General features: G+C 37.5%; 2 protein-coding genes and 1 non-coding gene across 4 annotated transcripts; 1 reads left to right on the top strand and 2 right to left on the bottom strand.

Moving 5' to 3' along the window:
- Positions 1-4,884: 4,884 nt before the first annotated feature.
- LOC141590293 (uncharacterized) lies at positions 4,885-15,889 on the bottom strand. The gene is made up of 5 exons (XM_074410894.1): positions 15,651-15,889; positions 14,627-15,530; positions 14,458-14,488; positions 6,470-6,871; positions 4,885-6,359 (listed from the first exon to the last, which is right to left on the bottom strand). The coding sequence occupies exons 1-5, from the start codon at positions 15,887-15,889 to the stop codon at positions 4,885-4,887; spliced, it is 3,051 nt and encodes a 1,016-aa protein (XP_074266995.1).
- Positions 15,890-20,752: 4,863 nt separating this feature from the next.
- LOC141593310 (small nucleolar RNA R71) lies at positions 20,753-20,860 on the bottom strand. The gene has a single exon (XR_012521404.1). It is a non-coding gene; the product is annotated as a small nucleolar RNA R71 (small nucleolar RNA).
- A 2,110-nt stretch (positions 20,861-22,970) lies between these two features.
- On the top strand, positions 22,971-26,641 carry LOC141591160 (uncharacterized). Of its 2 annotated transcripts, none has more exons than XM_074411560.1 (3): positions 22,971-23,280; positions 24,576-26,269; positions 26,371-26,641. In XM_074411560.1, exons 2-3 carry the CDS (start codon positions 25,360-25,362, stop codon positions 26,403-26,405), a joined length of 945 nt encoding a protein of 314 aa, XP_074267661.1. In that variant the 5' UTR covers positions 22,971-23,280; positions 24,576-25,359; the 3' UTR covers positions 26,406-26,641. The 2 variants fall into 2 exon arrangements, with proteins under 2 accessions (XP_074267661.1, XP_074267660.1); XM_074411559.1 differs by having other exon boundaries at positions 22,980-23,280; positions 25,346-26,269.
- The last annotated feature ends 1,047 nt before the right edge of the window (positions 26,642-27,688 follow it).

Genomic DNA, 27,688 nt, shown 5'->3' with positions numbered 1-27,688 from the left:
ATAGCGATCCCGACTCATATCCCATGGTGACCGGTTCAAAATTGTAGGGCGAATTCGCGACTTTAGGACGTCTCCCAAGTCTTTGCATTAGCTCCTACAACTTCTACCCCAGGTTCATTTTAATTTGACTCCCTATGTTCATTAGGTTCATTGGTTACAGGTTTCAGGATCGTCTCTCTGATACCACTTTGTAACACCCCCATACTCCAAGTGCCTTACCAGGACCACTTAAGGGATGGAAGTGCTACCATCTCGGTCACGCGAGGCAATGATAATCATAAGACAATAAAGAAACGTACTTTAAAAGTAAATATTATTTAAGTGATTATATGTCTCAAACCAAAACTGTCTACTAATAAAACTGAACAACTAAAGGACATCGTCTGACACAGCGGAAGACTCTTCTAACTGCAAGTGATGACTCATCCCAGCTATCCCATATGCGTCATATCATACCTACTCAATAACTGCTCATCATCCCCGAATGGATCACCATAGTTTTTAAAACATTTAAAAGGGGTCAGTACTAATTACACAATTTAAATCACGATAAAACAAATGCCAAACAGTTCAATTGCCACATCAAACCCCAGTCTCCATAATCAATCTCCACACAACTAACTACACACTAAAGTGTGTAGCCCTACCAGAGTACCCATCGCAACAGATACTCCACACCGCCAGTGGGGGACCGCAGCCATTCCCACCTAAGCCTCGCTCATCTCATCCGAGCGATAAACCCATGTTCCTTAATGTGCACATCCCTTCTGTGGCGGGTTCCACAGAAGGCGAATCAAGGGCGTGAAGCCACTCCCGCAAGTGACTCCACTCAGCCAGGGACGCACCCCGAAGATCACAGACAGTTAAACAGTAATCACAACACAACCTCAACAACCGTCTGAAACTTCCAACAATACAATATCACAACCGTCTGAAACAATCAACAATACAATATCACAACCGTCTGAAACAATCAACAATGACTATCTACAGCACAATCACCACACACATCATGTAACTAATACTGATTAGGGAAACCCTACCTGAAAAGCAATCACAACTCAGACGATCTAGCAGCTGTCTCAAAACCTTTCTTCTACTAACCCTCCTCCTATACACATAATCATACAATCACCATCACAACAATATAACCATAAAATCCCCAATTCCCCAAACACTATAAAAATGGTACGTAAGACTTACCCTTGACGCAAGGATCACAAGGATGCAAAGAACAACGAAATCCGACCTCTCTAACCCCGGGATTTGCCAATAATGCGAACAATGCGAAGAACGTAATTTGCAATCTCCTTTTTGAGTGTATTAGGTTTATAAAAAATGTTTAGGAAAGATGACGGAAAGTTATATTTACTAATTCGCATTATTAACAAAACCCGACAAAACATTACCCGTAAACCGAGCTACTCGATCGAGTAAGTCTCGTACTCGATCGAGTGCCACTTACTCGATCGAGTGCCAAGGCTACTCGATCGAGCACCCTACAGGCAGACTTCTTTTTCGTAACTCAAAACATACTTACTCGACAGAGTAAGCCCCACTCGATAGAGTACCCATAGACTCATAAAACCGTAGTATTACAGCTCCGCACCAACAATCAGATCTGAAATTAGTAGCTTTAGTGGGGGAGGGGAGTAAAATACGACATGGTAGAAGTGAATATGAGATTTGAAAGTAAGAGTATAGGATTGTCGGTGATTCACCGGTGGGGAGGTCATGTGAGGGTGAAACTCCGGTAGCCGGAATCGAATGCAGAATGCAGAAATCAAGAGTGATGTAGTTGAAGCATTGTAAAAACTTTCGTGGGTTGTGCGTGGGATGGCTGGAATTAGAGTTTTGTCCGCGTCGGAGATACGCCGTCGTCCTATCCGGTGAAGGTGGAGCGGAAGTAGTAGGTGAGTGGAAGTTGGGGTGTTGTGTACTGCGTAGAAATGTAGAAGAAATTTATTATATTATGTCATGGGTGGGGACCGTTGATTTGATTAAGTATTGTATTATTTATGTTAGTTCGTACGGTTCGTACCATAATTTAGTTCGTACGGGATCCTGATTATATATATATATATATATATATATATATATATATATATATATATATATATATATATATATACATACATATATATATATATATACATACATATATATATATATATACATACATATATATATATATATACATACATCTATATATATATATATATACATCTATGTATATATACATACATCTATATATATATATATATCTACATACATCTATATATATATATATACATATATATATATATACATATATATATATATACATATATATATATATACATATATATATATATACATATATATATATATATATATATATATAGATTTAGATATAGATTTGGGATTCGGTGAGAACCACCTACATAGTGAGAACCTTGAGAAATCTACCTTATGGATTTTTTTTCTAAAAACTAACGATATATTTGGATTCGGCATAGAATTTTATGCCTAGGTAACATATTTCTTGGTCGAAAAAGCATAAATTATTGATCGGAATCGAGACAAGAAATATTTTATTAATTTTCATGCACCTACTACTCATTTTTCATGTATCTAACAATTTACACGCACCTAAAACTCGTTTTTGTGCACCTACAGCCTGATATTTTCATGCACCTAATAATCATTTTCATGCATGTAATAATTTTCATGCACCTACTATTCGTTTTCGTGCATCTATAGCCATTTTAGTATACCTAATCGTATTTTTTTACATTAAGTTTATATTTTGTTAATAAAATCAAAAATTTTTGTTTAGCTATACTAAAAATGTGTTGGAATAAACTAAACTAAGGGTAAATGATCCATCAAAATTTTCGGAACAAGATTTGATGATGATTTAGTAAGGGTTCTCATGGTTCTCATTATATTAGTGGTTCTCACCGGATCCTGACCCTATATATATATATATGTATATATGTATATATGTATATATATATGTATATATGTATACATATATACATATATATATACATATATACATACATATATACATATATACATATATATATACATATATATATATATATATATACATATATACATATATATATATATATACATATATATATACATACATACATATATATATACATACATATAGGATCCTATGAAAACCCTCTTCACATGAGATCCATGAGAACCTCATGTTCAGAACTTTTATGCCCGAAGTTCATAGTCTTTGTACCAAAAGTTCAGAGGATTGGGAGAGAACTTTTTCTTTTTTGCTGAATTTTGTCTATATAAACCGTATCTTGGACAACTTTTAGAAGCTTATAAAGCTATTTTTTTCCAAGATTTGCTTATCGTTTTCAGAGTAGCTTAAAATATGTTCTTGTACAATAGTTGCAAAGTTATATACTAGTGGCATAGTTGTACACTACTCATGCATGCCACTCCAAAGGACCGCCAACACCTGAAGATCTTAGCTACATTTATTAACATTTTAAATTAATTCAAAATTAATGTGGGCCAAGTTACACATCTGAGCAGCTAAACCCACCCCCCTTATGGTAGATTATAAAGACTACTCTACCCCGCTTAAAGAAACAAAAAAAAAGTCAACTTGTTCCAATAGTAATGATAATGTGCAGAAAAGTTGGTTCGAGTCATGACAATCTTCACACATACTCCTACGGTTTCGATGATGCTCCAATTTTATTTTGTGTTCCAAGGACTTATGAAGAATGTAGACGATTGAGAACTTCCATGTCTGTTGCTATTAGCCTATCATCATAATTTTGAGGAAAAGGGATGTCAGAATGACATCAAGACTAACATATTATATATATAAACTATCAACAAAGTCTTTATTACGACCTATAAAGGAGCTTGTCCGGCTGATCACTAGGCCCCCGTTGGAAGTGTTCGGTTGTCAACTCTCTGAACGTTTGGTACAAAGATTCTATACTTTTGGTATAAAGGTTCTGAACCTTTAGTACAAAGGTTCTGAACCCGAGGTTCTCATGTGAGGAGGGTTCTCATAGGATCTCAACCCAAAGTTACATGGGTTCAGATATGAAACATATGACATTTGTTTGATTATCAAATATTTTTTTATATTATCCTCTTATCGTTCATCAATTTATAGCCCTTAGTCCAGACAAGCAGAGGATATATCGAGGTTCCAAACTTTCAAAGGCAGACGATACTCCGATTGTGCTAGTCGCATATGCATAACCTCTCCATGGTTGGCTGCTTTGTCTCACAAAATTAAATCCAACTATGAAGTCTTCCACTATCAAACAACCTACAAAGCCAAATTCTATAGTAGCCAAATTCTTACTCTATACAATGACTTGTGTTAGCCTATTAAAAATCTACTTTTACTCTATACAATAACTATTATTACTCTATACAATAACTATTCTTATTCTATACAATAATTACTACATTATTCTATACAATAACTTTTGTTACTCTATTAAATAACTACTCTTACGCTATACAATAACTACATTACTCTATACATGTGAAAACCTAATGACAGTGAAATGAGGAAGACGATAACTTTTCTTATTATTCAAAGGAACGTACAACTCTACCTTATATACAATGCTCAACTATATCAAATCTTCTACCTCCTATATTATTTCCTACAAGATAGGTAACTATATTATACTCTTTACTTATATAACTAGATTACATATAATACAATATATATCCCAAGAACAATATCTTAGATATTATTCTTTCACTCCCCCTCAAGTTGGAGCTCTCGGTAATCCGAGTTCCAACTTGTATTGTAAATGATCAAACAATTCTCCTCCAAGCGCCTTGGTGAAAAGATCCGCTATTTGCTCCTTACTTCGAATGTGAAACGTTTCAATAACTTTTGACACCAAATACTGACGTACAAAAATGGCAATCTATTTCTATATGTTTCGTACGATCATGAAAAACAGGATTTCTCGCTATGTGTATGGCCGCTTGATTATCACAAAATACTTTCATTGGCTGTGTATGAAAAACACCTAGCGAAGCCATAAAAGACTTAATCCACACGAGCTCACTCGCCAGTTTTGCCATGGCCCGATACTCTGCTTCAGCTGTCGAAAGTGCTACTGTGTTTTGCTTTTTGACCCTCCACGAGATAGGTATACCACCTAACGCAACAAAATAGCCACTCAATGAACGCCTTGTCAATGGACAACTAGCATAATCCGAATCACAATACCCTTTGATTTGGAACTCCGAATTCTTCTTGAAAGAAATACCTTTGCTTGGGTTTCGTTTAATGTATCGTACAACTCTCAAACCCGCTTCCCAATGCTCCTTACGAGGCTCATTCATAAATTGCGAAAGAATATGTACCGCATACACGAGGCCGGGTCTTGTGATTGTCAAATATACTAACCTTCCAACCAAACGTCGATACTTCATGACGTCCTTAAGGACGTATCCTCTTGCCAAGGCCAAACCGTGTCTTTGCTGGATGGGTGTACAGGCCGTCTTGGCTCCCTTCATCCCGGTTTCTTCAACAATACTCACGGCATATTTACGTTGATTCAAGAACAAACCTTCCTTGCCATGCTCCACTTCTATACCCAAAAAATATTTGAGCTTTCCCAAGTCCTTTATGCCAAATTTTTCGTCAAGAAAATATTTGAATTTTGCACATTCCTTCCTGTCATTGCTAACGACGATCATATCGTCTACATATACCAACACTGCAATGAAAATACCATCACGATTCAAGGTGAACAATGAGTAGTTTGCAAGAGATTGAACAAACCCGTATTTCTTCATTGAGACCGTCAACTTTGCAAACCAATTACGTGAAGCTTGTTTCAAACCGTAAATTGACTTCATTAACTTGCACACTTTGTTCTCCCCTTTCCTTTCGAAGCCCTGTGGAACCCGCATATAGACCTCTTCTTCTAGGTCTCCATATAAAAATGCGTTGTTTACATCCAATTGTTCGATAAACCATCCTTTTATCACGGCAACAGCTAATAAGCATCGTACACTAGTCATTTTTACGACCGGTGCATAAGTTTCGTGAAAATCTATTCCCTCCACTTGAGTAAAACCTTGTGCTACTAGCCTCGCTTTATATCGCTCCACTGTTCCGTCTGCTCTATATTTGATCTTGTATACCCATTTACAACCAATGGGTTTCTTACCTTTTGGCAGTAAAACTATATTCCAAGTTCCATTTTTCTCCAAGGCTTCAATTTCTTTACTCATTGCTTCCCGCCATTTTGAGTCTTTCGCTGCCTGATAATAGTGGCTAGGCTCACAATTTTCATCCAACTTTGCTAAGAAAGCCCTGTGAGATGTCGATTGTGCGTACCTGACTGTGAAGATGTCGATTGTGCGTGGTGAGCATCGTATTTCGTGGGAATTATTCTCGTCGACTTACAATAATAATCCTTCTTCCAAGCCGGCTCAAATTTTTCTCGCGCACCTCGACCTAATACTTCGGCATTCTGCCCTTCAGTTTGCACCTCACTATTCCTATTATCATTTTCCTCTTCAGCATTGTTTCTTGCTACATCATCAGTTTCCATTGCTTGACCAATGGTGGTTCCTGTTTCGGCTAAATCGAGCTCACATGTCTCTACTTCTTCTGACTCATCATTACTCCCCCTCACAACATGAGGTATATCATCCACAATACATTGATCGAAGACAAGATTCTCTCCCTTATTCGATCCTAAAACCACTTCATCCTCATGTTGTGATAAAGAGTCATTGCCCGAAAATAAATAAGGGTAAACGTGCTCATAGAAAATGACGTCACGAGACACAAAATCTCTTTTATCTTGTAAGTCATAAAGTTTCCATCCCTTTTTGCTATGAGGGTATCCTATAAAAACACACCTTTTTCCACGTTCGCCAAATTTATCTCGGATTGTATCTTTATTATGAGCATAACATCGGTGATGCGTGTCATTTATATGATGTTTTACACCTCATTTTACACGCATTTCAGAGCTCAGTTATGTAGTTTATGCTACCATTCTCCCTATTTCCGTCTACTTTCGTGTTTTTGTACATTATTGCAGAAATGTGAAGATTTCAGCGGAAAATAAGCTGAATCCGTCCCTAAGTACTTAGCATTGCATTTGACACGGAGTAAAGACTCGGGAAGCGAACTTGGTGCGCGTTTCAAGGCCTAAAGATAGCAAAAGCATGGGTGCGTACGAGTTTAACAAGCGAAGAAGTGCTTCTCGACATTGAAGGCTGCTTAAAATGGCTATATCTCGAGTTCTAGAGCTGATAATCGAGTACTTCCAATTGGAGGTGAAAGCTTATCCTCTTAGCTTTCCAACGCCGCATAGAACGCCTGATTTGACCAAGTAACGAAGAAATGGCAGCTGTTTTAAGATCGGTGCGCTGCGAGAATCCGTCGAATGCAGTCAGACAAAGCACCTTTGGTCGATCGACTGGCCTCAGTGGTCGATCGACCACCACGCGAGCTGAGCGCAAATTAAAAGATCGAGAATTAGAAAGCCCAATGTATTCTTAGGTTTAGGAATAAGAGTGCGTGATATTCCTATATAACTAACCTATGTTTTCAGAATAGTGATCCGTTTTAGAGGAGAGACATTAGGTCTCGAGTTTAGCATAATTCACATTCATTATTTTTAGTTTATTCGATAAAGTTCTTGTTTGGCTCTCGGATTTGCTTTCTTGCTATTCAATTCGGTATTTTCTTGCTCTTTATTTTCGGTATTGCTTTATTTCATTGTTAGTATTAGAATTGTGTAGTTAGAATCCCGGAACCCTAGATTTAGTTTTATGCACTTTAATTATTCTTGTGTTTCAATTATGAATTCTTATGCTTTAATCACGAATTTCATTGTTGTTATTATCGTTGTTATGTCTAGCTAAATCAACCCCGCTAAGATGTAGGGGATCTATGGCGTAGATGGCATTAGAATAGGTGACCTCGCATTAGGGCTTGGTCGATCGACTGGCTTATCTAGTCGGTCGACTGAGCCGGTTGGTCGATCGACTGGGGTAGCTGGTCGATCGACTGACTTCGCGTCTGGTTTTGCTTTGTTTGTTTCGTTAAGTGCTTTATCTTTCAATGAGACCGAGAGGAGACTTGATAGATGCTTAAACTTGACCATCCCGTAGATCGAGAGATAGGAATGGACAATAATTAACGAATTAAAACGACTAAATTGCTAAGATCGAGAGATAACGTGATTTGGTTTGCATTAGGAATCATTAATCAAGAACGAGAGTTAGTATTAATGAGACTTAGGGATTAGTAGCATAGGCCGAGAGGTAGCTACTATTTAACATGGACCGAGAGGACTTGTTTTCCCCATCCTTCGCGACCGTATTTCGAAGTTACCTAGGATTTTGTGCCATCGCAGCTATAGTGAACCGACCGTCTTAGCTTTTCTTTTATCATTGTTTACCTCTTTTGCTACTATTATTCGTTTATTTAGTTTATGTCATTAGATTTAGTTATAATTCTCATCAAAACCCCCTCACTGTTACCGTTAAGACTAGAATTGAAATCAACTATAAATGCCCTACCTCCCTGTGGATCGACCCTTACTACCACTTGCTAGTTGTAGTTTGGAAATTATAAATATTATTTTTGGTACTCAATTCGACAGGTATCAAATTTTGGCGCCGTTGCCGGAGAGGCAGCGCTAGTTTTAGTTGTCTTTAATTTTAGTCTTTCTTTCTTTAGTCTCAGGGAACTTCGGTTCCTTGAGACAGTTCTCATGTTTCATGTTCTGAGTTTTCCACAGGAAGAGGATGAAATCTTTGGTGTTTATTTAGCCAGACTTTGGGAGTTTATTGAGCCCAGACGAGACGCCTTTTCTGATCTCCAAATATCTTCGCACTATTGTCCAAGCATATGAATGACCCTACGCGAGCATACCTCGAGTCTATAGGTAAGTGGGATTTCGAAGGAATCCCCGTAATTGAGGTATTAGAATTCTTTAATTGGTTTGCTACTGAATCTCTTAATCCTACTTTTTCTCTTCATGTTGACTCAGATGAGGGGGTGGGTGAGACCTTAGAAACCAATCTAGGAAATACCGACGGAGACATAGAGGAGACCATTAGCGTGGTTGATAATCCTTTTTATGAGGATAGTCTAGAACCCCTTTATGATTCTTGCAATGTTAGTGAGGACGATTTCGAGGCTCTCTTCGAGAACCTCCATCTTGACGAGTATAGCGATGAGGAGAGTGATAGTCTAGAGGTTAAATGGGATACTTATGATGATATCGATGATGAGCCTATTTTAGGAGACCCCATTGACCCATTTGACTTTGCTATCCCATGCATTTGGGACGATTATCCACCTTCTCCCTTAGTTGACCAGACTCCTCCACCTCACATTTCATACCCGTCAGAGCATTTTAATTCTACTCGCGTTATTATTGAGTCGTATGCACTTGGGTTCGTTAATTCTCCACCTGTGGTTAACTTGAGCTTTTATATTCCGCCCTTAGCTGGAGGGCAGAATAGCTTTGTGGACAATTTTGGGAGCTGTCATAGGAAATTTGTTAGACTTAAACGATTTTGCATTTTAATTTCCTATGTTTTTACTATATTATGGTGCTACTTACGGTTTTGTAGCACATGCGCGAATGTATGATAGGTTCTTTGAGAGCCTTGAGTTGTTTTGATTGGGCTACATTAGAGTAAGCTGGCTGAAGAAAAAGAGGTCGAGCGGGACCGGTCTGAAATCAGCGCTAGCCGGGAGGCAACCCGGATGTGTTTTGTTTTTGTTTTGAATAAAAACTTCATAGTTGTTTAGAAATAAAAACTCTTAGTCGTGTGCTTGGATTTTAAAGACTTTAGACTATAATTTTGGGTTTAGCGCAAATTTTGGGCGCGTTATTATGTGTATTTGCAGGTTTATAGACCATGTTAGCTCAACTTATTGAGTTAATTAGACGAAATCAGAAAGTTACAGCATGTTTTCCAGTCGATCGACTGAACCTATGGTCGATCGACTGGGCTGCGAATTCCAGAAGCTCCTGTTGCTGTTCACCTTGGTCGATCGACTGAGTGATGTGGTCGATCGACCACCCAGAGCTGATGTACCTGTTTTCGATCATTCCCCTGCTGTGTTTGGTCAATTTGCGGAGTCAAGGGAGTATTCCCTTCACTTTATTCTCCGCTTAATTTCTGATTTTCTCTGTTTTTCTTATTTTTGCACATAATTACCGCTTCATTATTGTTTTCTCGATTTTATGCGCGGTACTTTTGTCTCTTTTCAGGTACTTATGGTAGCACTGCTGGCTACTGAAACCTCCTAGTTCACGCTGGTTTGGGGAGGTTTCCTTTTGCTGCGCTTAAAGTCTTGTGAGTTTCTGAGTCCTTACTTTATGTCATTTTTATTTATTCATTTTACGCAAATTCCCATTTCCTTTGTTTATTTCATCACATGATTTTGCACAATGGGGACATTGTGTGATTTGGTTTGGGGAAGGGTTTTGCGTTGCTTTTCATTTGCTTGCATTCACGTTTACAATTTTGTCTTGCATTGTTATTTATTTTCCCTCATATATACCAAAATCTAAAAAAATTCAAAAAATTTCAAAAATTTCCATAAATTGCACGTTTACTTTAGCATATAGGTCGAGTCGGAACGGTAGTATTTCCATGATGACATTGCATTTACATTTGTTTATGCCTAAGCCTTGCTAATCGACATGTTATTAGTAGAATCGTATAAGTGCATATCTACGAGTTTTCGTTAATTATTTGCTTAACTTGAGACTTGACTTAGATTTTTGGCAAACTACATCATTTTCTGAGGTTTAGAGCTTATAACTGGCGTCATTCATGACCAGTTTATTTAGGAATGTGAGTAGTTACTCCTTATGAGACATGTTACATAAATGTGCATAAATATGAACTTAATCTGCTTAATACCTGTATGCATTCGGTTTGTGGTTTGTTGACACATGTGGTAGAGGTCCCCTTTTCTCATTTTACCAATGAGCCTCTCATAGCCAAATTTAGCCTTTTGTCCCTTAACTACATCCTATATTTAGCCTGCCTTTGTCAAGCTAGTAGTCTTAGTTTTTGGGAATATGTTTATTGCGGTTTGGTTATATGCTCTCATTGAGATGATGTTGGGAAAAGAATGAAGGAGGAAAAAGAATTGAGGAAGTTGAAAAGAAAAGGGACAGAAAATACAAAGAAAAAAAAATGATTCGAAAAAGAAAAAAAGAGTGCTGTACTGTTTGAAACGGTCGATCGACTGGACTCATTGGTCGATCGACTGAGATCCGAGAAAAGAAAGAAAAATCAATTCGCATGATTCAAAGTCCTTATTAAATGGCGATTTTTGCTCCCACGTTGCATTTATATCTTATAGGGAGTTGATTGATTTTTATGGAGATTGTGAGATTTGTGCTTCTAATTAGCACCGGTTTTATTGTTGCTTTTGAGCAAGAAGTTGGATGTTGTCATATGGTTTTGTTTAGGTACTAGCTTGATCATCTATACCTCCACTTTTCCATAAAATGTTTTGCCTCTTCTTACCCATACCTCACATATCCCATATATACCTCGGCATGTGTCATGGTCATTTGTTTGGTTGGAATGCATATGTACGGTTGTAGAGATTATTTTCATATTAGATTGCAGGCATGTTCTTATAGGTCGTAGTTAGGTGAGAGTCACTACAAAATTACTTCTTTCTATCTTATACATTATTCACCTGTGCTTATTTGAGTGATTTGAGCGACCCGTGAGAGTCCAATTTGATAAGTCTCTACAGTTGACGGTTCAGTAGTTTTTAACGACTACATAACTCGTTTGCATGATTCACATTGCTAATTGATTGTTGGTTATTGCATTAAATTGGTTTAGGCTTGACAGTTTCCAATTCGCTCTGAGATTGAACTCGTTCCATTAGGTTTTAGGATCGAGTCTAGTTCTTGCTTGGGGACAAGCAAGGGTTTGGTTTGGGGAAGTTTAATGCGTGTCATTTATATGATGTTTTACACCTCATTTTACACGCATTTCAGAGCTCAGTTATGTAGTTTATGCTACTATTCTCCCTATTTCCTTCTACTTTCGTGTTTTTGTACATTATTGCAGAAATGTGAAGATTTCAGCGAAAAATAAGCTGAATCCGTCCCTAAGTACTTAGCATTGCATTTGACACGGAGTAAAGACTCGGGAAGCGAACTTGGTGCGCGTTTCAAGGCCTAAAGATAGCAAAAGCATGGGTGCGTACGAGTTTAACAAGCGAAGAAGTGCTTCTCGACATTGAAGGCTGCTTAAAATGGCTATATCTCGAGTTCTAGAGCTGATAATCGAGTACTTCCAATTGGAGATGAAAGCTTATCCTCTTAGCTTTCCAACGCCGCGTAGAACGCCTGATTTGACCAAGTAACGAAGAAGTGGCAGCTGTTTTAAGATCGGTGCGCGCTGCAGAATCCGTCAGAATGCAATTCTGTACAGCACCTTTGGTCGATCGACTGGCCTCAGTGGTCGATCGACCACCACGCGAGCTGAGCGCAAATTAAAAGATCGAGAATTAGAAAGCCCAATGTATTCTTAGGTTTAGGAATAAGAGTGCGTGATATTCCTATATAACTAACCTATGTTTTCAGAATAGTGATCCGTTTTAGAGGAGAGACATTAGGTCTCGAGTTTAGCATAATTCACATTCATTATTTTTAGTTTATTCGATAAAGTTCTTGTTTGGCTCTCGGATTTGCTTTCTTGCTATTCAATTCGGTATTTTCTTGCTCTTTATTTTCGGTATTGCTTTATTTCATTGTTAGTATTAGAATTGTGTAGTTAGAATCCCGGAACCCTAGATTTAGTTTTATGCACTTTAATTATTCTTGTGTTTCAATTATGAATTCTTATGCTTTAATCACGAATTTCATTGTTGTTATTATCGTTGTTATGTCTAGCTAAATCAACTCCGCTAAGATGTAGGGGATCTATGGCGTAGATGGCATTAGAATAGGTGACCTCGCATTAGGGCTTGGTCGATCGACTGGCTTATCTAGTCGGTCGACTGAGCCGGTTGGTCGATCGACTGGGGTAGCTGGTCGATCGATCGACTTTCAGCGTCTGGTTTTGCTTTGTTTGTTTCGTTAAGTGCTTTATCTTTCAATGAGACCGAGAGGAGACTTGATAGATGCTTAAACTTGACCATCCCGTAGATCGAGAGATAGGAATGGACAATAATTAACGAATTAAAACGACTAAATTGGTAAGATCGAGAGATAACGTGATTTGGTTTGCATTAGGAATCATTAGTCAAGAACGAGAGTTAGTATTAATGAGACTTAGGGATTAGTAGCATAGGCCGAGAGGTAGCTACTATTTAACATGGACCGAGAGGACTTGTTTTCCCCATCCTTCGCGACCGTATTTCGAAGTTACCTAGGATTTTGTGCCATCGCAGCTATAGTGAACCGACCGTCTTAGCTTTTCTTTTATCATTGTTTACCTCTTTTGCTACTATTATTCGTTTATTTAGTTTATGTCATTAGATTTAGTTATAATTCTCATCAAAACCCCCTCACTGTTACCGTTAAGACTAGAATTGAAATCAACTATAAATTCCCTACCTCCCTGTGGATCGACCCTTACTACCGCTTGCTAGTTGTAGTTTGGAAATTATAAATATTATTTTTGGTACTCACTTCGACAGGTATCAATAGGCATCCTAGAAATTTTAAATTTTCAAGATTGGGTTTCTTGTGATATAAGATTTCATAGGGTGTTTTTCCGTCTAATAAAGGTGTGGGAGTCCTATTTATTAAATACGCAGCTGTCATTACACATTCTCCCCAAAAATGTCGTGGCAACCCCCCTTGAAACCGTAGAGCTCATGCTTTTTCTAGGATATGTCGATGTTTCCTCTCGACTCGACCATTTTGTTTTGGTGTATCTACATTACTAGTTCGAAACCAAATTCCATTTTCTTTATAGTAACATTGCATATCACCAGACAACAATTCCGTCCCATTATCGCTTTGAATGGTTTTAACATGTGTTTCAAATTGTGTTTTCACCATTTAACAAAACATTTTAAGGTAATCTCCTGCGTCACTTTTATTTTCATGAGATAAATCCATACCCCTCGACTATGGTCGTCAACTATGGTCAGAAAATAATGTGCTCGTGTCAAGCTAGCAACTCGATATGAACCCCAAATATCACAATGTATCAAACCAAACAATTCACCACATTTCTTATTGTTAATAGCAAAAGAATTACGAGTTTGTTTAGCCCTACAACATGAATCGCAAACCTCATCGGTAGTCCAATGCAAATCACAGCCAACTAAAGGAGAAAAACGAGCAAAAATATTTTTGGAAGGGTGTCCCAATCGTCTGTGCCACACCCGTGCTTCCTTGGAAACCGTCACTTGTGCCGTCGATTGTTGTTTTATTGATCGATAGTAATAAACTCCCTCACGATACTCACCCCGTCCAATGTTCATCTTCGAAGTCCGGTCCTGCATTTCACAATAGTCGGAATAAAATGTTATTACGCAATTGTTTTCATTTATCAATTGTTTCACCGAGATAAGGTCGCAAGTCAGAGTTGGTACAAACAATACGTCCTTCAAAACAAAATTCTCATTTAATTTTACTTGTCCATGAACATTTGCAGTAACTTTTCTTCCGTCTGGCAAGCTAACTGTGGACTCGTCTTCAACCCAAACATTCTCCAGAATGTCGCGGCGTCCTGTCATGTGGTGTGACGATCCACTGTCTATCAACCACTCAACATTAATTGTAAATTTCATACCTTGCGACTTATCGACACCTTCTGGACTGGCCATGATGAAGCTTCGAAGTCGAACAATTTCTTCATCCAAGAATGGCACATTCTGTTTCGAGGATCCGCCATCTTTCGTTCCAAAGCTTCCACCAACTGCATTTGCTTGGTAATTGTTGCGTCCCCGACCTCTGCCTCGGCCATAACCACCACGTCCAGAGCTGCCACCTCTTCTTCCTCGTCCCCTTTCTCGAGCCTTCACTCCCTCATAACCATGTTTATCATAACAATCCTCCTCCTTATGGTAAAACTTCCCACAATAATTGCACTTTGGTGGCTTATTTTCTTCCTCACTTTCTGATTTGTAACTGGTATTCCTTCCTCTTCCAGTGCCATGATGTCGAACCGCCATAGCTGCATCATTTCTCTCTTCCTTAACTTTGGTCAAGGAGACATGTCGTTCCTCTTTAAGCATCAGAGCATACGCGCGCGTAAGAGTGGTAATCGGGTCTTCCATCAATAAATTAGATCGTATGTTTCCATACAATTTAGAGTCCAATCCCATTAGGAATTGATATACTTTCTCCTCTTCTCGTTCCTTTAGCAACGAGGCAGCTGCTCCACAGGTACAGTCCTTAGCCTTGCTATAGTTTGCCAATTCATCCCAAATTGTTTTGAGATGTGTGTAGTATTCAACAATGGAATCCCCTCCTTGCTTGCATTCATTCAACTCAGTTTTTAATTGATGAACATGGGGTGCATTCCCTGCCGCATATCTATCGGCCAATTCTCTTCAAATTTCACTTACTGGCTGAGAGAACGATATGCTAGCATGTAGCCACGGATCAATTACGTTCCGAAGCCACGCCCTTATCATAGCATTACAATTTGTTTACCTTTCCTCATCGTCTGAATTGACTGGTTTTTTTACCTTTCCTTCGATGAATGCCAATTTGTTTTTGGCATCGAGTCCATTCTTGACGGCTTCCGCCCACAAATCATAATTATTTCCATCGAAAAAGATTTGCGTAACATTAAGATTTGGATTGTCAGATGGGTGAAGGTATAAAGGTGATGTTATGGGAATGGTCTTTGGACCAGATCCCTTTGATGATTTGCCGTCCTCTCCTACCATGATGAAGTCGGCTTAAAAAAATATGTTTGGATCGATTTATGCTCACGATACCATGTGAAAACCTAATGACAGCGGAATGAGGAGGACGATAACTTTTCTTATTATTCAAAGGAACGTACAACTCTACCTTATATACAATGCTCAACTATATCAAATCTTCTACCTCCTATATTATTTCCTACAAGATAGGTAACTATATTATACACTTTACTTATATAACTAGATTACATATAATACAATATATATCCCAAGAACAATATCTTAGATATTATTCTTTCAATACAATAACTAGTGTTACTCTATTAAATAACTACTCTTACTTTATGCAATAACTATTGTTACTCTATACAAATACAATAACTCAAATAACTACTCTTACTCCATACAATAACTTGCGTTACTCTATTAAATAACTGCTCTTTCTATACAATAACTACGATTACTTATGTTTATTCGTCTATGTGGGATTCGAACCCACACCTTGTGCAAGCACAATGCTCTACCTTTTGAGCTAATAGACAATAAAATACCACAATACTAATACATGAGTAAGTAGTACCAATGAGTATGTAGTAATAACAAAAAGCATTAGACTTGATCGAGTATGCAAAGTTGAACAAGACTAGGAGGTAAGCATTTTACGTATCATTGTCGTTGGAGAAGTTGGCATTTGATAAGCAGAATCAAAAGCAAAATCAAACGAAAACCCTAGGTTGCGATATAAGAAATGAATTGGAATTTTAAATCACCAATCAAATATGAAGAAACAAACTCACTGATGATTGTGTTTGTCGGAGTGAGTGATGGCCAAAGTGACTGTCGAAGAGCTTGTTTTTTTAACGCATTACACATCTTAAAGAGATTTTAGAAGGAGAAAGACTAGATATAGAAAATGAAATGATGAAACGAATGAAGAAAGAAACTGATTACGACGTCGTATGAATAAATGAAGAAAAATAACCTCAACATAAATGGCAGCAGCATTGGAGGTTCAAATAACAGCCTAATAAAAAAATTCAGAAAATGAACATAAAGATAAACGGGTCATCAATTAGTAAAAGACGATGAATAACGAAAATAAATGCAGTTCAAATATAATTAGCTGATAACATTGCTTCATATAAAAAATCTCAGTTCAAATAATTATAGCGCAAATGACATAATGACATAATCGTCTACAAACTCGTTCAAAAATCAGCGAAGGATATTATCTATTATTTGGAGTTATCAAAACATAATCCCTCGTCATGGTCATCTCGTACATAGACTTCGTCACGTAGTACTTGCACATTTTGGCAAGTGGTCGAAAAAGGAGAAATTTCATCAACTTGATCATACTCTTCTTCATCAACAACACCATCTACGCCAAGAATGCGTCTTTTACCATTACGAACAAATGACCGTTTCTTGTTTAAAGGATCCTCAATATAGAAAATTTGCTTTGCTTGAGACGCTAGAATATTGAGGTCGTCTTTGTGACCTAGAAAATTGAAATCTACTAAAGTGAAACCCATATCATCAACATTAACTCCCTTATCACAATCGGCCCACTTACATCGAAATAAGGGTACTAAAAAATCATGATAATCAAGCTCCCATATGTCTTCAATTAGCCCATAATAAGGCTTTGTTATATCTACAGGCTGTTTACCCTTTCCTACATATTCAACTGACTGTAACGCCGCTATTTTGCATCGTACTTTTCGCATCCTGACGACTTGTGTAAAAGCAGAACCCATTGATATCATACCCTTCATAAGACATGATAGTGAGCTTGGGACCATATGCTAACCATCTTAAGTTCTCACTTAGGTCATGTGTTATGTTTGACAACTCTGTCATCACCTTTTCTTTAAACCAGTGTATAAATGTCGGATTGTGTTCACTTACCAACCAACCTTCACGTTTATGTGGATTTTGTCTTTTTATTAGGCAAAATGATCAATTAAATATGGATTGTGTCTTTTTATTAAGGCAAAACATACATATGTGCATTATCAAAACAAACACGGTTAACTGTAATAAACTTTTTTCCTAAAGTACCCTTCCCTTGAAGTCGTCCCTCGTGCCTAAAGGTAGGGAGTTCGATAGATTTCACACTGGTAAAGTAATCTTGTCAAAATCCAAATATCTCACAAGCAATAGTTGCTTAAACAATGCTAGCCTCAGGTCGATACCAATTCTTCACACGCCTCTTATACATCCCCATCTCTCGCTTCATAGCCCACATGTTTCTGAGGAACACCGGGCCACAAAGTTTAATTTCTCTAACCAAATGAATGATTAAGTGAACCATAATGTCGAAAAAACTGATGGGAAAGTACATTTCAAGTGCGCAAAGTGTCACAATAATATCAGCTTGTAGCTCATTTAAAGACTTCGGATCAATGTCCTTGGCATTAATTGCTCTAAAGAATCTGCAAAGCTTAATGATCACTTGTCTAACATGTTTAGGTAAAACAGCCCGAATAGCCACAAGGAGGAGCTGTGTCAACATGATGTGACTCATATTTGAGCACATTTAGTCCCCGAATTAACCTCGTTCCCATGCTTTCTAGCAACTATTAGGGTCATTATTTCTTATCTTTAGTTCCCTATTTTGCATATTCTTTGAGGTTTTGTGTCCTTGGTAGGAGATGATTGATAGCCTTGCATTTATGGAGCTAAATGGATCGTATCTAATAACCAAGCATCGAAGAGGAGACCAACACTAAAGGTCTAAGCAAATAAATCAAGTGAAATGGGCAATGATGAAGATCCTTGCGTCCCTAAGACAGTCCCCACGGATTGTGAGGTAGCCAAGAATAAGAGAAGGAACCTTGTCCCAAGATCCGGGCGTCCCGAGCTCAGGACGAGCGTCCCAGCCCAGGATCCGGGCGTCCCAAGGTTCAATCCGCGTGGATTTCCTTACAGACCCGAGCATACTTCAAGCCAGGGCGCGCATGTCCCTCGGGAGTTGCTACTCAGGCCACGCATGTCCCTCGGGATTTGCAAATCATCGACCTTCTCTTAGGGTCTTAATTGTCATTTAAGCCCTTAGTAACCCTAATCCTTGTACATAATTTTAGTATAAATACCCTATTGTACTACCTAGATTATCATCAACCTTAGAATCAAGTCCTAATCTCATTCTAATCTCTTAATTTAGTCTTAATCCAAGTTGTAATACACATTTCAATATTAATCACATTTTAATCTTTCCTTAATCTCTCAATTGTTCTTAGTTTTAGTTAGGTAATTAGAAGATTATTTGGGGTTTATTGGAGGATTGACAACTCTCCATCAATCATCAAGTTTCCTTCTATTATTCTTTGCTTTATATTTGGATCATCTCAAGTTGGTATAATCCCTTTTTACCTTTGCTTAATTATTGTTATTTACATTACTTATTCATCATGTTTTGCTTTGTTAATATGATTGACATCCTTATTAGCATGTTAAACTTGATCATGAGTGAGTAGTCTCTTAGCTAGGGTTAATGGGGAATTAGGGGAATCAATCATGAGATTATATCTATGCTTAATTTTATATGCTTCCATAATTAGTTGCTTGCTTGTTGTGATTCCAACTTATGCACATATTATGTTTGATAAAATGCTAGACTATGAAACCTTGCATTTTTTACCCATCTCTTATCTTTTCAATGAGGCTTGTAAGATATAAGCCAACTCAAGCCTTGTTAGACCATGCATAGAGTTGAATAGGAAGAGACTAAGTCGACTTGTAGGTGTTGTAAAGTCTTGATCGACTCGACTCCGGGACCTAAATCTTCCTAGGAATTGTAAGATATACACTAACTCGATTCCATCACAACAATAAGTTGCTTGCATCTATTTGGGAACATGTTTGTATGATCTATTTCCATGATTCCCTTATGAACCCATGACACCCTAGTGCCCTTAATCAATTGTTTACAAATCCGTTTTATTGCTTTACTTTGTTTTCATTCATCTTGTTGATTAGTTTAGATTACATCTCATCTCAACCCAAATTTGTGACACCCTAAGACACAACTACTTGCAATTGAAATCTTAAATTGACACCCATCCCTTGGGATCCGACCTTTGCTTATCACTTTACTAAGAGTACTTTGTAAAAATATAAATATTGTTTTGGTTGAAATAACGACTACATCGGCAAAAAATGGCGCCGTTGCCGGGGACGGTGTTCAATTGATTTGATTTTTGTTTATTGTTTTTAGTTGTGTCTTTCTTTACCTTGGGGAAGTCAATCTCCTCAAGGTTGTTCTAATTATTTTCTAGTTGTTTGATATTTTGCATGACTAGGAGATCACATGATAATCCATTACCTATTGATCTCGAGATTGGAAGGACCTTAACCAACAACAGAAGAGTTGCTAGGGGTACTTCAAGAGTTTTGGGTATTGGAGAGATTTTGGACATTCAACCAAATAACATTGCGTTTGTCAACCCTTTTGCAAGAGAAGGAGAGGATAACCCAATTCCAAACCAACCACAAAATCAACCAATAATGCCTAAATTTTCATCTCATTCCGTACCAACTGAGGAGAACTTACAAAACGGTACTCCTACACCACCACATTTAATCGGCAATTTCATTGCCAAATCCGCATTCATACAATTAGTTGAGAGAAGTCAATTTGGAGGGATGCCTAGTGAAGATCCTCATTTACATATGGAGACTTTTTGTGACTATTGTGATGCAATTTCTCAAACCGAAGTTACTCAAGATCAAATTCGGTGGGTGTTGTTCCCTTTTTCCTTGATTGGAACTGCAAAGCAATGGTTGAAGAGCCTAGACAAGGCTACGCTTGGTATTTATTCATGGAAGAAGCTAGCACTTGCCTTCTACAAGAAATTCTATCCTCCAGAGAAGACTAACATGTTAAGGGCCCAAATCACCGGGTTCAAGCAAAGGGATGAGGAATCATTATATGAAGCATGGGGGAGATTTAAGGACACTTGTCGTTCTTGTCCACACCATAGACTTAGTGAGTGGTTCCTTGTTCAACAGTTTTGGAATGGCTTATATGAAGACTCACGCAATGTGCTTAATATGGGATCCAACGGGAGGCTCACCGAAGTTGATGACAACCAAACATGGGCCAAAATCGAAGATATGGCGGTTCATAATTCCCAATATAGTAGGCCTCGAATGGCCACTAGAGGAGGAAAGCATGAGGTAGATTCCATCACACAATTGGGTGCTCGACTAAGTGCTCATATCGACACCATCAACTTGAAGTTTGAGAAGGCTATGGCTAAGCTTGATGAAGCTTCCAAATCACCCAAACAACATGTCAATGCTATGATGGCATCATCCTCAATTCCAAATGGAGTATGTGAAAGTTGTGGAACCTTGGGACATGATCAAAACGAATGTAGGGGAACAAATGAACAAGTGAATGCTTTCCAAGCATACAAGAATGGCACCCTTTATTCCAACTACTATAATGAGAATACCAAATTCCATCCAAATCTCTCATACAAGAGCCAAAATGTTCAAAATCCTCAACCAACATACACCCCCCCTCCAATGAGAAATCAAACTCAAAGACCCTTTTTCAACCCAAGCCAAGGATATCAAAATCAACCTTCCTACAACCAATTCAATGACCAAAGCTTTGATGTTCAAAAAGCGGTCCTCCAAATGCTAAAGAACCAACAAGAATTATTCACCCAAATGCGAAAAGATAGCCAAGCTAAAGAAACCACCATAAATAACATACTTGCCCACACCAAAATGTTAGAAACTCAAATGACTCAACTAGCATCTTGTAGCTCCCAAAGACAAAAGGGGCAATTACCTCCTCAAGGTAACCCCCCCCCCCCCCCCCACCCCCAAGACATAAAACGGTTAGTGCTATCCATTTGAGGGGTGGTACAATATATGAGGGGCCAAAGAGGTCAATTGATGAAGATATTGTGGATGATAGTAGCAAGCAAAGAGTTGTGGAGAACTATAAGGAAGTAGAGGCTACTACCAATGAACTTTCAAAGAAGAGAAATGAAGAAAAGGCTAAGAATGTCGATAAGTAGCCTATTGTGATTAGACTTCCATTCCCAAGTCGCCAAGCTAAGCCTAAGCTTGATGAGCACCTTGTAAAGTTCATGGAAATTGTGAAGAACTTAGAAGTCTCAATCCCATTCACGGAATTGATTAATCATGTTCTGGCTTATGTAAAGTACATGAAGGATATTCTTACCAAGAATAAATCCATCCGAAAGTTGGAGACTATTGCCTTTACCAAAGTGAGTAGTGCTATTCTTCAAGGGAGTTCCCCTCTAAAGCTCAAAGATCCGGGAACTTTTTCATGTTGGAGTTAGTGTCCTCCACAATAGTGCGTTTACATAATAAATCTCATTAAAGGAATATCATCAGATATTTAATTATTTGATCCGCGTCAGTTGATTAACGTAAATCGATAATGGTTGGCTGACTAGAGTTTGACGTTATTGTCGTGAGACGGCGGTGATCAACTGACCCCTTTCGGTCACACCTATAGGAACGAACCCCAATTGATAACTAATTAATTGTATGAAATACAATTTATTTAGTCCCTTGATTTACAGACTAAGAGGTTAGTTGATTATTTTAGAGAGATTTCGAGTTGCGAACTGGAGGCACGGCAGTTATTATTTAATTATGCGATAATTGAATAATAAATTTTGGGAGACGGGTTTTACTTAATTAATTGTTAATTCACTAAAATTGTACTAATTAATTAATGTGATTAATATTAGTACATAAATAATATGTGTAGCGGTACACGTATATTTACGGAGTGATTTGGACGAATTAATTGGAAACATTTAAACATGAAACGATGTTTAAATAAAATTTACACGTATTTGTGCGACAAATATAAGAACCAAAATGGACCCGTAAATGGGACATTGGACCGTGTAAATGGAGGTAGTGGATGATCAGGATCATTACACTTTGCTTATTTTTCTTCCATAATTGTCATGTAATTATTATGTGTGTCATAATGTATTGGACAATAAAATAAGAAAAATGAATCCTACACTCCACCTCCTCCACCCGCCACTTCCTCCATTTTATACTCCATCTTTTGTTCATTTTTTCTACACTTCATTACTTCACTTTTGCATGTGAACAAAACAATTGTCTATCTCTCTAAAATTATTATACATCATTTACTAAGAAGTTAGTAATCAAAATATTATTACTAAGAGTGTTAGTAATATTACAAATATTATCAAGGGTTAGTTTTACAAATATCTAGTTAATATTTGTAAGATTATTTGGGTGATTTGTTCTTGGGTGCAACTTGAAGGAGACTTTCTTTTTTAAAGTTTTTATAGGAGGATCATCCTTTTGTTTTAATCTCAAGAACAATCAAGATAGGATATCTTGATTGTGCCCATATTACCATAAATATCAATGTAAGGAAATTGTTTTTCCTTAATCTTTAATTTTATGTTTTTATATTTGCATGCATGTTACATAGATCACTAAATGAACATATTATGAGATAATTTATTTTTTAATTAGAGAGTCTAATTAGGATCTATGATCTTTCAAGTGGTATCAGAGCTTAGACTTGTAATTTGCATGTTGATTTTAAGCATATTAATAAATTATGAGATAATTTATAAAAACTCAAAAATTATGTTAGAAGAGGTTTTAGCACGAAATTTTTGGGGCATGCATACCTACTGATCTCAAAAGATTTGTGGTAAAGTTTGGTGATTTATCAAGTTATTTTGCTATTTTTAATGATTTTTGGTAGAAAACCGAGTCAAAATGCCGTATTTTAGTTAAGAATTGACTAAAAATAGTTAAAAGTTGATTCGGATCATGAAATTTGTATGGTGTTTCATGCTTGTTTTCTACAGATTCTATGCAAAATTTTGAGGGTTGGTTTGAAGTTTTGCATGTTTATTGATTTTATGAGATAAAAGTAAAATAAATGTATCATAATTTTGAAACGATTGTTCCTGCCCTTGATAAATTTATGTACATTTAAAAATATTATTTAAAAGTTAAAAGTAAAATATAAAATGTTATTTCACCTTGTTTTGATGTTTATTGGTTTTAGTGGTTAAAAACCGATAAATATCGATCTTTTTCTTCATAAATTTTATCCGATTTTTGGGGAACTTTTTCTAACATTTTGGTGTTCTTGGGAGTGTTCCAGAATACTCAAAATTTTTGTTTCAATTTTTTGGGTAATCTTTCAATTATTTTGGATTTTTACTTAAAAATTATGATTTTACCGATTAAATTAGCAAAATATCACCAAATCAAACTAATTCTTCATCATAAAATTAGTGAGGACTAATTTTGAGGTTCAAAATAGTTTGGAAAATTAGTTTTGACTTAAATGAGATTTAAGAGTTGATTATTGATTTTTACAAATTAAAAATCGAGTAAATCCACAAAAACCGAGATGGATACCAACGATTGATAGATAGGGCGATTTTGGCATCATTTTACAGCATTTTAAGCATATTTATTTAAGTTGAATCAATGATTGTCATTTATTTAAAGTATTTATCTTGTTGTACCTAGTATGGCCTAGTTTATTTTAATCGTTATTACCCGAAATGAATGGGAATAGCGATTTGTTTGTAAATTAAATACGATCTCGTATCGTCGGTTTGTAATTAATTAATAGTTTTATATATTTTATTAATTAATGTATAATAGGAATAGCTATGTAATTCAATTGTAATAGTTATTCTTACCGGCGTTTCCAAAAGACGGATTACATCGAGACGGAGTCTATTTTTGGAAGGTGTTCCAAATCCCACAAGAAGAAGCCACTTTTGGAATGAAGAGGCAAGGGACCAAGGAGTTGGTTTCCGAAATGTAATAGACTAGTTTTTTATTAACTAGGTGGCCATACTAGGATTATTCATATGCTTACTTGCTTGCTTGTTTTATTTTCGCGCATGCCCAAATCGCCATTCACATGCATTTTATTTTTGCGGTTGTCAATTCACGTCATTTACATTCACCGACTTAGTTCACTTATAGGGAATTTATGACTAAAATTGACAAGATCTCTCACATAACTAAAATTGAGATTAGCCTTACCAATTAGTAACACCTATGAATCTCTTGTTCATTAGAGCCACGCTCGCCCAAGCGGGGTGTTCTCTTTTTACCTTGGGTAAGTATGATGGTAAACGGTTATCACACGCCAAAATTTGTTGGACTCAACGGGATATAAGACGGTCTTGTGTTCCGGGGCTAGTAGATGGATTTAAGGAAATTCGTCGACCAAGAGTTCTAGAGGTAGAATTAGTCAACGTAACTTACCGAATTTACACAATTATGGGATGTTTCGCCCAAGCGAGGCTCATTTTTGTTTAAAATTTGGGTCTTGGAATCATTTATATAATTTAGTGGGAGATAATTATATAAATGCTAAAACTTGTTAAACATGTTTTCACAAGTAATTTTTTAAAACAATGGATGTTAATATTTCCTTATTTGTTGTAGCATTTTAATTCGCAATGGCAACTTCATCAACTCCATCGACTACTTCACTAGGCAAAGATTCATGGTTAAGGTCCGTAATGGACAAATGTATCTTAAAAGATGACGGTAGTAACTTTCTTGAATGGGAATCCAACATCAAAAGCGCCGCGTTGTCCGACAACGTGCTCACTTACTTGACCGATGCTCCTCCCATCGAGCCCGGTCGAAAGGCTTCATCGGCGGTGCGGACCGCCTATGATGACCATGTGAGGATGTCGAATGATATCAAGAATGTGTTGATATGGTCGATGTCCCCAAAGCTCAAGCTTTCATGCATTTCTTTAAATGCGTACGAGATATTCACTCGTATGATTACTATGTTTTCACAAACACCTAAAGTCCGTCAATACGATGCGGCGGCACGCTTCTTTGAAGCTAAGCTTGAGAGGGGCCAAAAGGTTGGTCCCCATGTACTCAAAATGGTCGAATATGTCGACATCCTAGAGCGTCTAGGGTGTAAGATTCCTAAGACTCTTGTGGTGGATCGTATCCTCCACTCACTTCCCACCAAGTTTGCCCACTTTAGGGTGAACTACAACATGAATGGCATGGATAAGAGTTATTATGAAATTCATGCACTCCTCACCCAAGGGGAGAGGAATATGGAAGCTAGTGGGAGTGACAAAGGGGATGTTTTAACCATGAAGTTAAACAACATGTCCCTTGGAGTTAAGAAAGGAAAAGGGAAGGAAAAGTCCCAATTTAAGAAATCGTCAAAGAAACATAACAAGGGAAAGGAGAAGGCCGTTGAGAATGGCAATCCCAAGGCAAAAAGTGTCAAACTCTCCGAGGCCGAATGTTTCCATTGTAATGGGAAGGGGCATTATAGGAGGAGTTGTTACAAATACTTGGAGGATCTCAAGGAAGGGCGTGTGCCGCCTATTGGTATGATTTCCTCTCTCTATATGATAGACGTTAATTATGCTTACACTTCCACTTGGGTACTTGATACCGGATGTGGCTCTCACCTTTGTAATCATTTGCAGGGTTTAAGGGACGTGCGAGCACTAGCAAAAGGTGATGTGGAACTCCGCATGGGCAATGGAGCTAGAGTAGCGGCCGTTTCCGTGGGGACCTATGTGCTCACTTTAGCTAGTGGTCTAGAGTTGTATTTAAATAAGTGTTATTTTGTACGAACTTTAACCAAGAACATCATCTCTATTTCCGCGTTAGACGCGGAAGGCTTTTGTTTTATGATTAAGGACAATGGTTGTAATTTTTCTTTAAATGATGTGGTTTATGGCAAGGCCATTTCAATTGGAGGCATTTATGTTTTAAATAATGTTAATGACGTTTATCATGTAGAAACGAAAAAGCTCAAAACGGGTGATCCAAACGAATCCTACCTTTGGCATTGTCGTTTAGGCCACATAAACGAAAGACGCATTAAGAGACTTGCTTCATCAAAAGTGTTCAAACCTTTTGGTTTCAAATCTTATGGTACATGCGAGTCTTGCCTTCTAGGTAAGATGACTCGTGCACCTTTTGCGGGAAAAGGGACACGAGCTAGTGAGGTTTTGGCTCTCATACATACGGATGTGTGTGGACCATTAACCATCACCGCTAGAGGAGGTTTTCACTACTTCATTACTTTTACTGATGACTTAAGTAGATATGGGTATGTCTACTTAATGAAGAACAAGAGTGAAGCTTTTGACAAGTTCAAAGAGTTTCAAAATGAAGTAGAGAACCAATTGGATAAAAAGATTAAGACACTACGATCCGATCGTGGTGGTGAATATCTAAATACTGAATTTGATTCACACCTCAAAGATTATGGTATAGTATCACAATGGACTCCTCCTGGCACACTACAACTAAATGCTGTAGCCGAAAGGAGAAACCAAACTTTATTAGACATGGTTCGGTCTATGATGAGTCTAACTGAGCTTCCTAGTTCATTTTGGGGTTATGCCCTCTTGTCTGCAATATTTTCATTAAATCGAAGCCCGACTAAAGCGGCCGATAAGACTCCATATGAGATATGGACAGGGAAAGTCCCTCATTTGTCATTCATGCGTATTTGGGGTTGCGAAGCGTACGTCAAGATCAAGTCTGACAATAAGCTTGCACCCAGGTCTGACAAATGTCTTTTTGTAGGATATCCAAGAGAAACACGTGGCTATTACTTCTAAAAATAAAACACGAGAACAAAGTGTTTGTGGCTCGTGATGTTGTCTTCCTAGAAAAGGAGTTTATTTCTAGGAGCCAGAGTGGGAGAAAATTTGAACTTGACGAAGTTCGAGAGCCACAAACCGAGAATGAGGTAGAGGAGAACGTGGAGGATAGCATTCCCTCTTCCTC

This window comes from Silene latifolia, chromosome 7, assembly GCF_048544455.1.
Source record: "Silene latifolia isolate original U9 population chromosome 7, ASM4854445v1, whole genome shotgun sequence".
NCBI lineage: Eukaryota > Viridiplantae > Streptophyta > Magnoliopsida > Caryophyllales > Caryophyllaceae > Silene > Silene latifolia.
This window is presented reverse-complemented; position numbering and strand designations above follow the sequence as displayed.